The sequence below is a fragment of the Microcaecilia unicolor genome, chromosome 4 (assembly GCF_901765095.1).
Source record: "Microcaecilia unicolor chromosome 4, aMicUni1.1, whole genome shotgun sequence".
NCBI lineage: Eukaryota > Metazoa > Chordata > Amphibia > Gymnophiona > Siphonopidae > Microcaecilia > Microcaecilia unicolor.
This window is the reverse complement of record NC_044034.1, coordinates 19441874-19456413: the sequence shown is the minus strand read 5'-3', so window position 1 is coordinate 19456413 and position 14540 is coordinate 19441874. Positions and strand designations below refer to the sequence as shown.

General features: G+C 43.2%; 1 protein-coding gene across 1 annotated transcript in view; it reads right to left on the bottom strand.

Moving 5' to 3' along the window:
* P4HA3 (prolyl 4-hydroxylase subunit alpha 3) overlaps positions 1-14540 on the bottom strand; it is a 119361-nt gene that overhangs the window by 60713 nt on the left and 44108 nt on the right. Inside the window, exon 3 of the mRNA XM_030200006.1 lies at positions 8526-8749. Within this exon, the coding sequence (XP_030055866.1) occupies positions 8526-8749 (224 nt within the window). The remainder of the gene's footprint in view (positions 1-8525; positions 8750-14540) is intronic.

Genomic DNA, 14540 nt, shown 5'->3' with positions numbered 1-14540 from the left:
GGTTCTTCTAATGTTCACGACGCTCTGTTTTTCTTTGAAGCTACGCCTCCGCCCCTATGCCGTACCCATGTTGTTGTATTGGTCGCGACGCTCTGTTTTTCTTTGTAGCTCCGCCTCCGCCTCCGCCCCCGCCCCTGTGCTTTGTCCCTTTCGCCACTCCTCCTCGCACCTCCAGCGTTCTAATGAAGCTTTCGGTGAGTGTGAGTGCTCCGCCCTCGACATCATCATGTTGTGACGCGAGGGCGGGGCAGACACTCATGGGGAAAAAGCGATCTACACAACTACATCTTCCAGTTTCAGGTGTCCTTCTGGCTTCATTAGAACGTTGGAGGTGCATTTTATATAGAGAGATAAAGGAAAAAACAATTCTAAAGCCATGATGTAGCATACAACCGTTATCAGCAAATTTAGTTACCTCACTATTTACTCCCATCTCTAGATCATTTATAAACTAGCAAAAAAGGCCCGTTTCTTTGAGAGATGAAACGGGCGCTAGCAAGGTTTTTGTGTCCAACGACCATCCTGTTCCCCGGCCCCCCCTGCAGGCACCCATGGCCAGGGACCCAAATGTCCCCCAACCCCCCTCCAGGCAGGCACCTGTCCGCTGCTGTCGCTGGCGCTCCATCCCTCGGCCCCCCCCCCCGCAGCCACCCATGGCCAGGGATCCAGCTGTCCCCCAACCCCCCTGCAGGCAGGCACCTGTCCGCTGCTGTCGCTCCATCCCCCGGCCCCCCCTGCAGCCACCCATGGCCAGGGATCCAGCTGTACCCCAACCCCCCCTCCAGGGACCTGTCCGCTGCTGTCGTTGGCGCTCCGCGATGCGGTGTGCATGTGAAAAATGGCCAGCGAGGGGCAGGGGGAGATGGCGTTTCGTGGAGTGTGTTTGCTCCGCCCTCGTCGTCATCACGTTGTGACGCGAGGGCGGGGCACACACTCTTGGGCAAACCGGATATCTCGCCCGCTTCAAAGTTCCAGTTGGAGGCTTCATAGAACGTTGGAGTTGCCTTTTATATATAGAGATATGTTAAAAAGCAGTGGTCCCAGCACAGACCCCTGGAGAACCCTACTATCTACCCTTCATTGAGAAGACTGACCATTTAACTCTACTGTCTCTTTTCTATCTTTTAACCAGTTCTTAATCCACAATAGAACGCTATCCCATGACTCTCCAGATTTCTCTGGAGTTTTTTATGAGGTACTTTGTCAAGTGCCTTTTGAAAATCCAGATACGCAATATCGACCGGTTCACCTATACCCACATGTTTGTTCACCCCTTCAAAGAAATGTAATAGATTGGTGAGGCAAGATTTCCCTTCACTAAATTCATGTTGGCTTTGTCTCATTAATCCATGCTTTCGAATATGCTCTGTAATTTTGTTCATTATAATAGTCTATAATTTCCCAGATCTCCTCTGGAACCTTTTTTAAAAAATCAGTGTTACATTTGCCACCATCCAATCTTCCAGTACCATGCTTGATTTTAAAGACAAATTGCATTTTACTAGCAATAGTTCTGCAAGTTCATTTTTCAGTTCTGTCAGTACTCTGGGATGAATACCATCCAGTCCAGGCACTTTGCTACTCTTCAATATGTCAAATTGCGCCATTACATCTTCCAGATTTATAGAGATTTCATTCAGTTTCTCTGACTCGACAGCTTTGAATATCATTTTGGGCACTGGTATCTCTCCCAAATCTTTCTCGGTGAAGACCGAAGCAAATAATTCATTTAATCTCTCCACACCATTACCTCCTGCACCAGATTATGTGCTCTACTAAGGACTTGGTCTAGAATTTTTCCTCCTCTTGTTGGCTCCTGTACCAGATGCTCCATAAAGCAGTCCTTAATTTCATCAAGGAATTTTACCTCTCTAGCATGACCTGATGTTACATTTACCCTGTCAATATTGGGGTAATTGAAATTGCCCATTATTATTGTGTTCCCCAGTTTGTTAGCCTCCTTAATTTCTGATAACATTTCTACATCTGTCTGTTCATCCTGGCCAGGTGGACGGTAGTACACTCCTATTGTGGGGTGGGTCCCTTTACATATGGATCCAAGGGATTCCAAAATGTGTTTTGTTTCCTGCAGAATTTTCAATCTATTTGATTCAAGGCTCTCCTTAACATACAATGCTACCTCTTCACCAATTCGATCCACCATATCACTACGATATAATTTGTACCCTGGTACGACAGGCTAATTCTTTGAATGAAATTTGAGAGTCATTGCCAGAGAATGTGGTAAAAGAAGTTAGCTTTACAGGATTTAAAATGGGGTTGGCTCATTTCCTAAAAGAAAAGTCCACAAGCCATTATTAAGATGGACTTGGGAAAATCCACTATTTATTTTTACAATAAGTAGCATAAAATCTGTTTTACTGTTCTGGGATCTTACCAGGTACTTGTGACCTGGATTGGCCACTGTTGGAAACAGGTTAGTGGGCTTGATGGACCTTCAATCTGACCCAGTATGGTAATGCATAAAAGAACTTCACCCCTATACTGTAACGCTCCCTTGGGGTTTTGCAGCCCAAATACACGACCCTGCACTTTTGAGTATTAAATCATAGCTGCCAAATTCTAGGCCATTCCTCACGCATTGCTACATCCCTCCACGTTTTCCACACCTTCAAGGTGTAGCAGATTTTGGTATCATCAAACCTTTTCCAACAGCCCTATGCAAAATTGTTTATGAAAATGTTGAAAAATACCAGATGAAGGACCACCAATCCCACACTGAGAATGTCTGTCTGACATCACCTCTTTATTGATTTACACAGTTGTACATTTTTTTTTGTTTCAGTATCTTTATTGACTTCCATAGCTGTACATTCCTGAATGTTTTCCTCTTTTGTTAACACATTACATTCAAGTCCAAAGTGTGCTGTTCATAGAGTGTATAATGAAAGTAACTCTTATAAAACAGCTTTTACATACACACACACATGCACATACACACACAAATACACATAGACAGAAAGACACATACACTTATACAGAAACACACACACACAAACACATGTACACATACAAACCCACAAATATACATAGACAGAAACACACATACACACATGCACATACAAACACACAAATAGACAAAGACAGAAACACATATACACATATACACACATACAAATACACATAGACATAAACACAGGAAACACACACACACATATACACATACAAACACACAAATACACATACAAACACACAAATATACATAGACAGAAACACACACACACACACATGCACATACACACAAATACACATAGACAGAAACACAGAGAAACACACACACACATATACACATACAAACACACAAATATACATAGACAGAAACACACATACACACAAATACACATAGACAGAAACACAGAAAAACACACACACATATACACATAGAAACCCACAAATATACATAGTAACACACACATGCACATACACAGAAACACAGAGAAACACACACACATATACACATACAAACTCACAAGTATACATAGACAGAAACACACACACACATGCCATGAGGCATATTTTCAAAGCACTTTGGGAGGCTAAGTTCCATAGGTTTCTATGGAACTTTGGGAGGCTAAGTGCTTTGAAAATGAGCTTGATAGTAATATTTAAATTTGAATCTTTGCATCCACATATACCAGAATGATACCTCCTGCTACCGTCTTCTGGCCCTTCATAGCCAGGATTACAATGGGAAAATACGTCACACCAGCATATAATCAATGCCAAGAAAGCTGCAAGAAATTAATAGCAGGCATATTCTTGCCAAAACTCTCCCTGCTCGATATGATTTAAGGGAATAGAGCTCGTCTGACTCATATTTCAGTCATTCTGGAATGTAAAGCTAATAATTCAGAGAGCTTTAGGAAAACTTCATTTTCTGATGAGGGTGATTTTCTTACTCAATGCCAGGATATATACGTGGCCTTCACATTATATGCTTCTGTGTGGAAAAAACAACAGGGGTAATTAAATAACTACAGTCTCCTGAGGCTATACGGCCATGTGCCACCATGTCAACGTCACAATTGCGAGCATAGCTGTTGGTATTACCTTAGCCTGGAAATTCTGGCCATGCCCCTGACCCGCCCTTGGAGTTATGCACTATAGAATTTGTGCGTTAAGGTTGAAGAATATCGTCTAAGTGCAGATAAACATGGAACTGCGAATTAGTGCCAATTCACACCAAGTACGACCAAGAATTGGTTGTTAGTGGCAGCTAATTTGTCAACTAAATTACACGTGATGATACTGTGCCTCCAGTTTTGCGCACTAAGGACTGGATTCTATATACGGCACCAAAAAAACTGGCGCGAAAAGAAATCGTGCTTAGCGCTATTCTGTAAATCTTGCCTAAAGTTAGGTACGGTTTATAGGATATGCGTCGTGTCCGTTCCCGTGACTAAAATTTAGTCACAACCATTTACGCCAACTACAACCTGGTATAAATGCCTGCACCTAACTTAGGTACGGATCGGGCATATTCTAAAGCAGTGAATGTCATTTTTTTGGAACTCCCATGACCCGTCCATACCCACGTCCCCTTTTGAGATCTGTGCATAAGAATTTATGCACACCAGGGGGGCGGTCCAAGATGGCGGACGCGGCTTGATAGTGTCCATCGAGGCTCCCTGGATTTTCTTCCATTTACATATAAATATTTTGTGATTTACTTTATAAGCGATGCCACATATACGAAACGGAAGAGGGTAGTCAAAAGCTTGCCACCCACAGCGGGACCTGCCTAATTAGTCCAGTCAACCCTCGATGGTTTCACTACAAGCACGCCACGGGAAAAGGAGCTGAGGAGCCCTGCTGCGGGAACGTTCGGAGGAGCGACGATTCCCCTGGGGCCTGATATCACTCTTTCCTCACCAGATCTCAATCCCCCTCCGTGTCCTGCAGCCGCCAGGGGTGAGGCGCAGTTTTCGGTGGTGTCTGAAGATGGCACCGAAGAAATCTCAGCGGATGGTGCCTCTCCCGGAAAGACTGCAGAAGATTTACAACAGGAGCTTTTGGCTCCCGCGGAGGTAACCCTGGGAAGTATCTGGGCAATGTTACAGCATTTGAACAAAATTACTATGAATGTTGACTCTCTGAATGATTCTGTAGAAAAAATACGACAAGAAGTAAGTTCTCAGAGAAATGTTTTTCAACAAGAAATAAATTCGCTAAAAAAACACTACCGAGAGCCTGATTAAGGATAAAATTATCCTTCATAACAAATTAGATCAACTTGAAAGTTTTAACAGGCGACTTAATTTGAGAGTAATAAACTTTCCAAAAATGCCAGAACTGAGTGCTCTTCAATTATTTAAAAAGTACCTGTCTGAAGTTCTCAATTACTCCTCTGATCTGATACCTCCGATTAACAAAATATATTATCTCCCAATTCCGCAAAAAGAGGAGCATAAGAGAAAATCAGAGAATCAAGCTATACAACCTTCTGGAATACAAGATTTGACAGCTTTTTTGAAGCAGACTGTAACACTGCCGCGCAACTTAAGAACGATTTACGAACAAGCTTCCTTCCGCAAATTATTGAAGACCCATCTGTTTGAAACAATTTACGGAAAGAGCCAAAACACATAGAGTCCACACTCACTGTTCATCAATGCATCATACATCCACTTCTGACCCTCATCCCCCGTAATTCCACATCACTCATACACTTACTCACAGAAATATGTACACCATATGTCTTTGTGTCTTAACACTGCCCTTTAAGCTTCCCATTGTCTCCTTCCAATGTTTCTATGTTGATGTCCCATTGTTAAATTCCTAACGATACTTCGATGGTCTCGCATAACTTGTACAATGTAACCCATAACCAAGTTGTAACAAATGTATTTCCATTATTCATATCTTATTGTAAGCCACACTGAGCCCGCAAAGAGGTGGGAAAATGTGGGATACAAATGCAATAAATAAATAAATAAATAAATAAATAAATAAAATCTCGCTCCACTTTGTTGGTATCCTTTGTCTTTGAACAGGACGTTAATTCAATCATGAAATTATACTTTAAAAACGCTCTAAAAGAATTCCTTGGAGCGCGAGTGTGGATATACCCGGACGTAACAAGAGTTGCTCAAGAAAAACGCATTTCTCGCATTGAGAGAAGAGACTAAGTTGCTGGGCGCCAGTTTCCTATTATCTTATCCGTGTAAATGTTTGATAAAATATAAGGGTAACAAGTATATCTTTTACGATCCGGACCAGCTGAAGAGTTTTGTTGAATTAAAGTTATCAATAGAAATCAAACAAAATAAAACATGGAAAAGAAAATAAGATGATACCTTTTTTATTGGACATAATACATTTCTTGATTAGCTTTCGAAGGTTGCCCTTCTTCCTCAGATCGGAAATAAGCAAATGTGCTAGCTGACAGTGTATATAAGTGAAAACATTCAAGCATTACTATGACAGTCTGACAGGGTGGGAGGAGGGGGGTGGGTAGGAAGTATGCATGGGGACATCAAAGCATATCATTGATATTCTAACAGGATGGGTGTGGATAGGTGAGGGGTGGGGTGATCAACAGAGACATACAGCTTTATGGTTTATAATGGGCTAGGAACCCCAGATCCTTGTTAAGTCCTTTCTGTTGGGTGTTAAAATATTCAATCATTCTGACTTCAAAGGTCTTACGTTCTTGTATGGTTTTAAAGTTACCTTTCAGGATTCTCACTGTGAAGTCACTGGTACAGTGTCCTGGCCCTGTAAAATGTTGACCAACAGGCGTGGGAACCCTGCTGGCACCAGTATTGTTCATGTGATGTCTATGTAAATTGAATCTTGTCTTAAGCATGCATACTTCCTACCCACCCCCCTCCTCCCACCCTGTCAGACTGTCATAGTAATGCTTGAATGTTTTCACTTATATACACTATCAGCTAGCACATTTGCTTATTTCCGATCTGACGAAGAAGGGCAACCTTGGAAAGCTAATCAAGAAATGTATTAAGTTATGTCCAATAAAAAAGGTATCATCTTATTTTCTTTTCCATGTTTTATTTTGTTTGATTTCTATTGATAACCTTAAGTCGACTAACACGGCTACCACACTCCTCTACTTAAGGTTGAATTAAAGAAAATTGCCAAGTGACTCTCAGGGAAAGTTTTGAGGGGAAAAAATTTGGTTTTAACCGTGGATTACGTCCAGGCCTGTTTTCTTACTTGAAATAATATGATATGTGTTCTTCCCAACTTTATGATCCCCCTCCCTCTTTTAGTGGTCTAAGAAGAGAGGTTTAATTACTTGTAATTGTATTTGCTTGTGTACCAAATTAGATATCACTCTCATGTTTCTTTTGCAAGATAAGTCTTGTAAGTATATTGGAAATTAATAAATAAATGAATAAATAAATAAAAAAAGAATTCACGCACACCACTTTGCAGAATACGCTTAGAAAGTCGTGCAGGTAAATTCTAATTAGTGCCTATAATTGCTTGATAGTGACCAACTATTGGCGCTGACTGGTTTGTTACACAATTCTGTTGCCGTATATACTAGAATATTGTTTCTGTTGTGTTTTATGAGACATCACCTGCTGCAAAGAGTCCACTGAAGTCCGGCACAGTTCCTCATTCTGCAGTTTAACATTTCAGAACTGCACCAGTCCAGACTACAGCAGCTCTGGAACTGGGCCTGTCCATTGGAGGAGTAGCCTAGTGGTTAGTGCAGTGGACTTTGATCCTGGGGAACTGGGTTCACTTCCCACTGCAGCTCCTTGTGACTCTGGGCAAGTCACTTAACCCTCCATTGCCCCTGGTACAAAATAAGTACCTGAATATATGTAAACCGCTTTGAATGTAGTTGCAAAAACCGCAGAAAGGCAGTATATCAAGTCCCATTTCCCTTTCCCCCTTATGACATCACAATATCAGAAGTGAGCCAAGTATTGGGCAATCAAGCCATTGTGACATCACTGATGAGGTTGGCTCAGGCATTGGTGGAATGAGGCATTATGACATCACAGTATCAGCTCCAGTGGAGGAGTAGCCTAGTGGTTAGTGCAGTGGACTTTGATCCTTCCTGGGGAACTGAGTTGGATTCCCACTGCAGCTCCTTGTGACTCTGGGCAAGTCACTTAACCCTCCCTTCATTGCCCCTGGTACAAAATAAGTACCTGAATATATGTAAACCGCTTTGAATGTAGTTGCAAAAACCTCAGAAAGGCAGTATATCAAGTCTCATTTCCCTTTCCCTTATCAAAATCGAGGACCATCATAATGTTTGATCAGTGCCTAGAGCTAGAAATCATACTAAATTGCAAGCTCTGTCTCCACGCTACGTCCTGGTCCAAAGATGTAGGATGAACCATCACATGCTTCAGTACAAAAGCAAACAGCTTGACGGCTTCCCAGTGTCCGGAAGGCCTTAATGAACTCATGACGTAAGTAGGTTTTGTCCTGGTGTCCTACAGTTATCAAGACCTTCTGGGCCTTATGAATACAGAGATCCTGCTCTGTTCCTCTAAGATATTCGTAGAATATAGAATTACCTTCCCAATATGGAAGCAGTCATCGGCTGACATGGAGATGAGCCAGACTGGTCTGTAAATGTCAGTGTTATCTGTCTGTAGGTCTCTTTGGAAGAGTCCTTTCACCAGGCCCTTCACACTCAGAGAATACACGTCCTGAAGCCTCATCAGGGACTGAGCAGCTCCCGCCAGGTCCTCAGCCGTCAGCAGATCCCCTTCTACCTTCTTGAAGCCGTTCTGAAATGCTGCAGAGTCAAAATAACAATAGCAACGATCATTTTTATAGCACAACTAGATGTATGCAGCAGCAACATATCCAGGATTTTTTCACAGGGGGTGTGTCTCCTGCCCTCCCCCTCGCAGCCCCCTGTGCCCCACCATCTTCCAGACCTTCAAATCTGTTCCACTCCAACCTTTGCCCAGGCAGTGGTACTCCTAGGCCGCCTGTGTCTTCGCCGGGACTTTCTCTTACTCTGAACCATCCCGCCCTTCACAAAACAGGAAGTCATGTCAGAAAGGGCAGGACAGTTCAGAGTAAGAGGAAGTCCCAGTGAAGGCGCAGGCAGCCTGGGAGTACTAGTTCAATCATTACTTCTTTTTATATTGGATTATTGTAATCTTTTGTATCTGGGTGCCCCGAAACAGATTGTTGAAAAATTGCAAACCTTTCAGAATATGGTGGTACATTTCATTTTTTTCGTTGTAGAAGTATGACAGCTTTTCTATGTGTTTTGTCAAGCTTCACTTTAGTTTAAATCTTTTTTATTGACTGAAAGAATAATGCAAACCAACATTAACTTCCACATGAACATTGTACAAGTATCAAAAATTCTGGCATTCCAGTCAATGAAGTTTTTCTTTTTATCCCCACGCCCCCCATCCCCCCTCTGCTTTATAGTTCAACATTTTATTGATGACCATACATAATACTCCATTTATTCATCATTTCCCATTTCTTATTCAACCTCTTTCCATGACGTCTCCATTCCATTGTCTTATGGTCCCAACTAGGAACAAAATGATAGTTATACGAACACAAAAAAAAAAAAAAAAAAAAAAACCTCCCTCTTTACAGTCTATTCAACAGGAAACTACGAGCTCTTGATGATAATGATTGTATGTACATTTCCCAGATGCCCAAGAACACCTTTCTTCTCTTGGGGGAAGATCCCACCACCCTTCTTTCCTGCAAAAGCAGGTCATATAATCGGTTTCTCCAGTGCCAGTAATCTGGCGGCTCCTCTGTCATCCAGCCATTCAGAATAAGCTTCTTTCCCAGTATGCTAGCCTTGCGGATGAACTGCCGAGCCCCTTTTTGCGGAACTGCTAATGTTTCATATTGATCTAACAAGACCCCCAAGGGGGAAAACTGAATTTTATGCTGCAACACCTTTTCCAAGTATTGAGCTATTTGCCTCCAAAAATTTTGTATTTTGTAACAGTCCCATAAGTAGTGAAATAGCGTGCCCTCTCCCTGCCGACACTTAGAGCACAAGGGATCCGGGATCCCTCCCATATGAAACACCTGAGATTTGGCCATGTATGCTCTGTGTAAAATTCTATATTGACATTCTCTCAGATTTGCATTTCCTGACAGAGAGGGTATTCGTGACACTAGCTTCCGGAAGTTAATTTGTAAATTAGGCTGTTTCAAATCTCGCGCCCACCTCTGCTGTATTTTGCCCATCTCCTTCCCTCCTCCCAGCTCCCATAGGGCTTTCTGCAGCCCTGAGACCGATAACCTCTCCCCAGGAACGGAACCATAGAATTCTCTAACTCTACGCCCATGTCTTCCACCCAACTGTGCTGAATCCAATGAACGAACGTAGTGAGCTAGCTGCCCATATGCAAATGTGTGGCTGTAATCTATACCTACCCCCAAGGCTCCCAGACCCAATAACTTTCCCCGAGAATCAAGGACATGCTCTAACCTTGTAATACCTAATTCTGCCCATCTAAGAAACACTTTATTTTCTGAACCTGGTTTAAATTGGGGATTACCCTGCAGTGGTAAAAGATCTGACGTCTCTACCCCTAACCCCCAACTCTTATTTAATTCCTTCCAAATCTCTCTAATGGGTCTTAGCAACACGCTGTTGCCCACCTGACTAGGTATAGCAGTCCCTGGGCATTGCAGCAAATAATATATATGGTATGGCTTAAAGTATTCCTGTTCCAATCTCCTAGGCGTAAAGTCCTGCCTATCTAACAACCAATCTCCCAAGTGTCTCAGCAAACAAGCTTGGTTGTAACGACGGAGGTCTGGAAGGCCCATCCCCCCTTCCCTCCACGAGCCCATTAGTGTCTTCAAGGGAAGCTTTGGCTTAGAGTCCCTCCATACGAATTTCCTTACATATTTATAGATCCGATTCATATCCTTATTCTTTAGCTTCAAGGGTAGCACCTGAAAAGTATAGAGCCACCTTGGGAACTCAACCATTCTGTATAAGTGTATCCTCCCATGTAAGGTGATTGGTAAAGCTTTCCATCTCCCTAATTGTTCCTTCATAGCGTCTACTAGCCTGTTTATGTTGGTCTGGTATAGGGCTGTTGTATGCATAGTAATCCGCACTCCTAGGTATCGAAGAGACTCCACTGCCCATTTCAAAGGAAATGTGCCTCCCCATAGCCTTCTCACACTATCATTAGTCGTCAATGCCAAGGATTTTGAGTAATTAATCTTGAAACCTGAAAAATCTCCATACTCCTGGAAGAGCTCTAGTAAAGCCTCTAAAGAACGTTTGGGCTGGGTAAGGTGTACTAAAATGTCATCTGCGAAGGCCGAGACTTTGAACTCTTGCGGGCCCCACCTTACCCCTGTCACCTCTGGATGGTCACTAATTTCTCTGATCAGAGGATCTAGAACCAAAACAAAAAGCAGAGGCGACAGAGGACACCCCTGTCTAGTTCCTCTCCTAATTGGGAACAATTCCGACCTCTCCCCGTTTATCCACATGTAGGCCTGTGGGTTAGAGTACAGTGCCCCCACCGCTTCCCTAAATGCCCCCTCTATCCCCATTTTCCGCAAGACCTCAAACATAAAGTTCCATACCACTCGGTCAAAGGCCTTCTCTGCGTCGAAACTGACCAGCACAGAAGGCCTTTTCTGCATCTCCACTGTCTCTAGGGAAGCCAATAGTGCTCTTATATTACTTGCCACTGACCTGCCCTTTACAAAGCCTACCTGAGGGGAGGCTACCAAGTCTGGAAGCACCTTAGCTAACCTATTAGCCAGTATCTTCGCATAGATTTTTATATCACAGTTCAACAAAGATATTGGCCTATATGATCCCACTTCCTTCTCATCCCTTCCGGGTTTTAATAGTACTATTACTTTCGCCTCATTTAGCCTATCTGACAAAGTTCCTGATGTTATCATTTCATTAAAGAGGTTAATTAATGGAATTGTCACTTGTTCCTGTACTAGTTTATAAAAGGCCATGCTAAACCCGTCTGGTCCCGGCGCTTTATGTATTTTACTTTGCTGCAATGCCAACATCAACTCCCCCTCCTCTATAGGCCTATTCAGTGCTTCCAATTGCGACTCTGTTACTCTAGGTAACTCTTGGTTAGCCAGATATGCCTCACTATCCGGGATTATGTCTGACGGTTTTTCATATAATGCCTTATAATAGTCCCGAAATCTACCGATGATCCCCTCTGTCTCTCGAATTGTCTGCCCTCTTCTATCTTTAATTTGTATGATCCTAGTGGGCCCCTTCTGCCCCTTTACTAACCTGCTCATTAGAGTTCCCGCCTTATTCCCATACTGGAAAAGCTGGTGTTGATAGTACATTTGTGACTTCCTAGCCCTCTGATGTAGTAGTTCGTTTAACTCTCTTTGAGATTCTAATAGTGCTCTTTTCTGTTCTTCCTTCATTGTCTCCCCGAATCGCGCCCTCCGAGCTCTAATCTCTTTTTCCAAGCGAAGGATTTCTTTGTCCCTCATTTTCTTAGCTCGGGCCCTATATGCTATGATCTCCCCGCGCATTACTACTTTTGCTGTTTTTGTCAAGCTTCACTTTAAATGTTCTTGTATACTGTTTAGGATTTTAAATGGTGAATGTCCTCAGTACCTACTATTCCACTTGGAGTGTACATCTATTAACAGAGCTAGAACAGAGATTTTCAACCTTTTTCATCACGTTTACATGGCTCTAAAATTGTCAAGGCACACCCCCAGAAATGGCCTAGCATTTTGCCTTCTACACCACCCCCACTTGCACCCCCACACTTGGACTAGTCCAGCATTTACCTTCTCGTACCCCTCACCCTCACAAATAATGCAGCATCTCTCCCTCCTGCTCCCTCTCCAGTCAGCAACCAGGCACCTTGTCTCTTGATCCCCTCTCCCCCTATGTACCTTTTAAAAGTTTTCTTGTCTCTAGCGGTTGGCGGCAGCGAGCATCGATTCATACAGCCTGCTCATGCCAACTCCGGAGCATTCTCTCTGATGTAATTTCCTGCTTCCTGCCTATGCAGAGTGGAGGAGTAGCCTAGTGGTTAGTGCAGCAGATGTTGATCCTGGGGAACTGGGTTCAATTCCCACTGCAGCTCCTTGTGACTCTGGGCAAGTCACTTAACCCTCCATTGCCCCAGGTACAAAATAAGTACCTGAATATATGTAAACTGCTTTAAATGTAGTTGCAAAAACCTCAGAAAGGCAGTATATCAAGTCCCAGTTCCCCCTTTCCCTTATGACATCACAATAACAGAAGTGAGCCAAGTATCGGGCAATCAAGCCATTGTGACATCACTGATGAGGTTGGCTCAGGCATTGGTGGAATGAGGCATTATGACATCACAGTATCAGCTCCAGTGGAGGAGTAGCCTAGTGGTTAGTGCAGCAGACGTTGATCCTGGGGAACTGGGTTCAATTCCCACTGCAGCTCCTTGTGACTCTGGGCAAGTCACTTAACTCTCCATTGCCCCAGGTACAAAATAAGTACCTCAATATATGTAAACCGCTTCGAATGTAGTTGCAAAAACCAAAGAGAGGTGGGTGGTTTATGAAGCCCCATTCCCTTTCCCTATGTGGAAACAGGAAGTCATGTCAGAGAGAAGGCTCCAGGGTTGGCACAAGCAGGCTGTATGAACTGCTGTTCACAGGTACCAACTGCTAGAGACAAGAAAACTTGTATGTTTAAATGTTTTTATTAGAACATCAACATAGCAACCACAAGGTAATATATCAGTCAGTACATCTCAGTATAAGTTCTAACAGTGCATTGCTAATATCAGATATGCAATGGCTAACACAACTTTTTAAATTAACTCCCCCCCCCCACTCCCCCCCCCTCCCCATCCCTCTCCCCTCAAATAATCACAACTATAAACAACTTGTATAACTTCCAACTGAGGCAAATAAAAGCAATCTTTAGTCAAGATCCTCATTTATCTATAACTATTAAACCAAACCAATCCCATCAAACCCCCATATCCCAAGATTCAACTCCTCCAGGTCCCTCCCAACTTCCCTCCCTCCAATCCTCTCCACCATTAGCTGCCGCAGCCTCTGAGGAGTGAGGACTCTGCCTTTTATAGGAGATATCCATTTGCCGTTCCAGCTCTGACTTCCGTTTGAAGCCTCTGCAATAATAATCACTCTGCTTTTCTATCTAGCTTTGGAAATATGTTGGCAACCTTTATAAACATGTAATTAACAGCAAATATCCCATCCCCCCTACTGCCCACCCCCTGCCTCCCAACCCTCTTGCACTCTATGCCACCTCCCAACCTCCCCTACCCTCCCTTAAACCCCCACCAGTCAGGCTCCCTTCCTAACCCACACAATCACACCACACTCATCCTAACTCAATCAATACCTGACTTCGTGCTCTAGAGGAGATGTTTCATAAGTAGGCTCCCCAGACTTTAATAAAGGACTGTCGCCGTTTTACCGTATGCCGCGCTTCCCGCGCTTCCCAAAGCATCAGCTCATGCAACTTATTCCTCCAGTACCAATATGATGGGGCCGTATCGGATACCCAATGGTTGAGAATACATTTTTTTCCCCAGGATACTGGACTTGCTTAG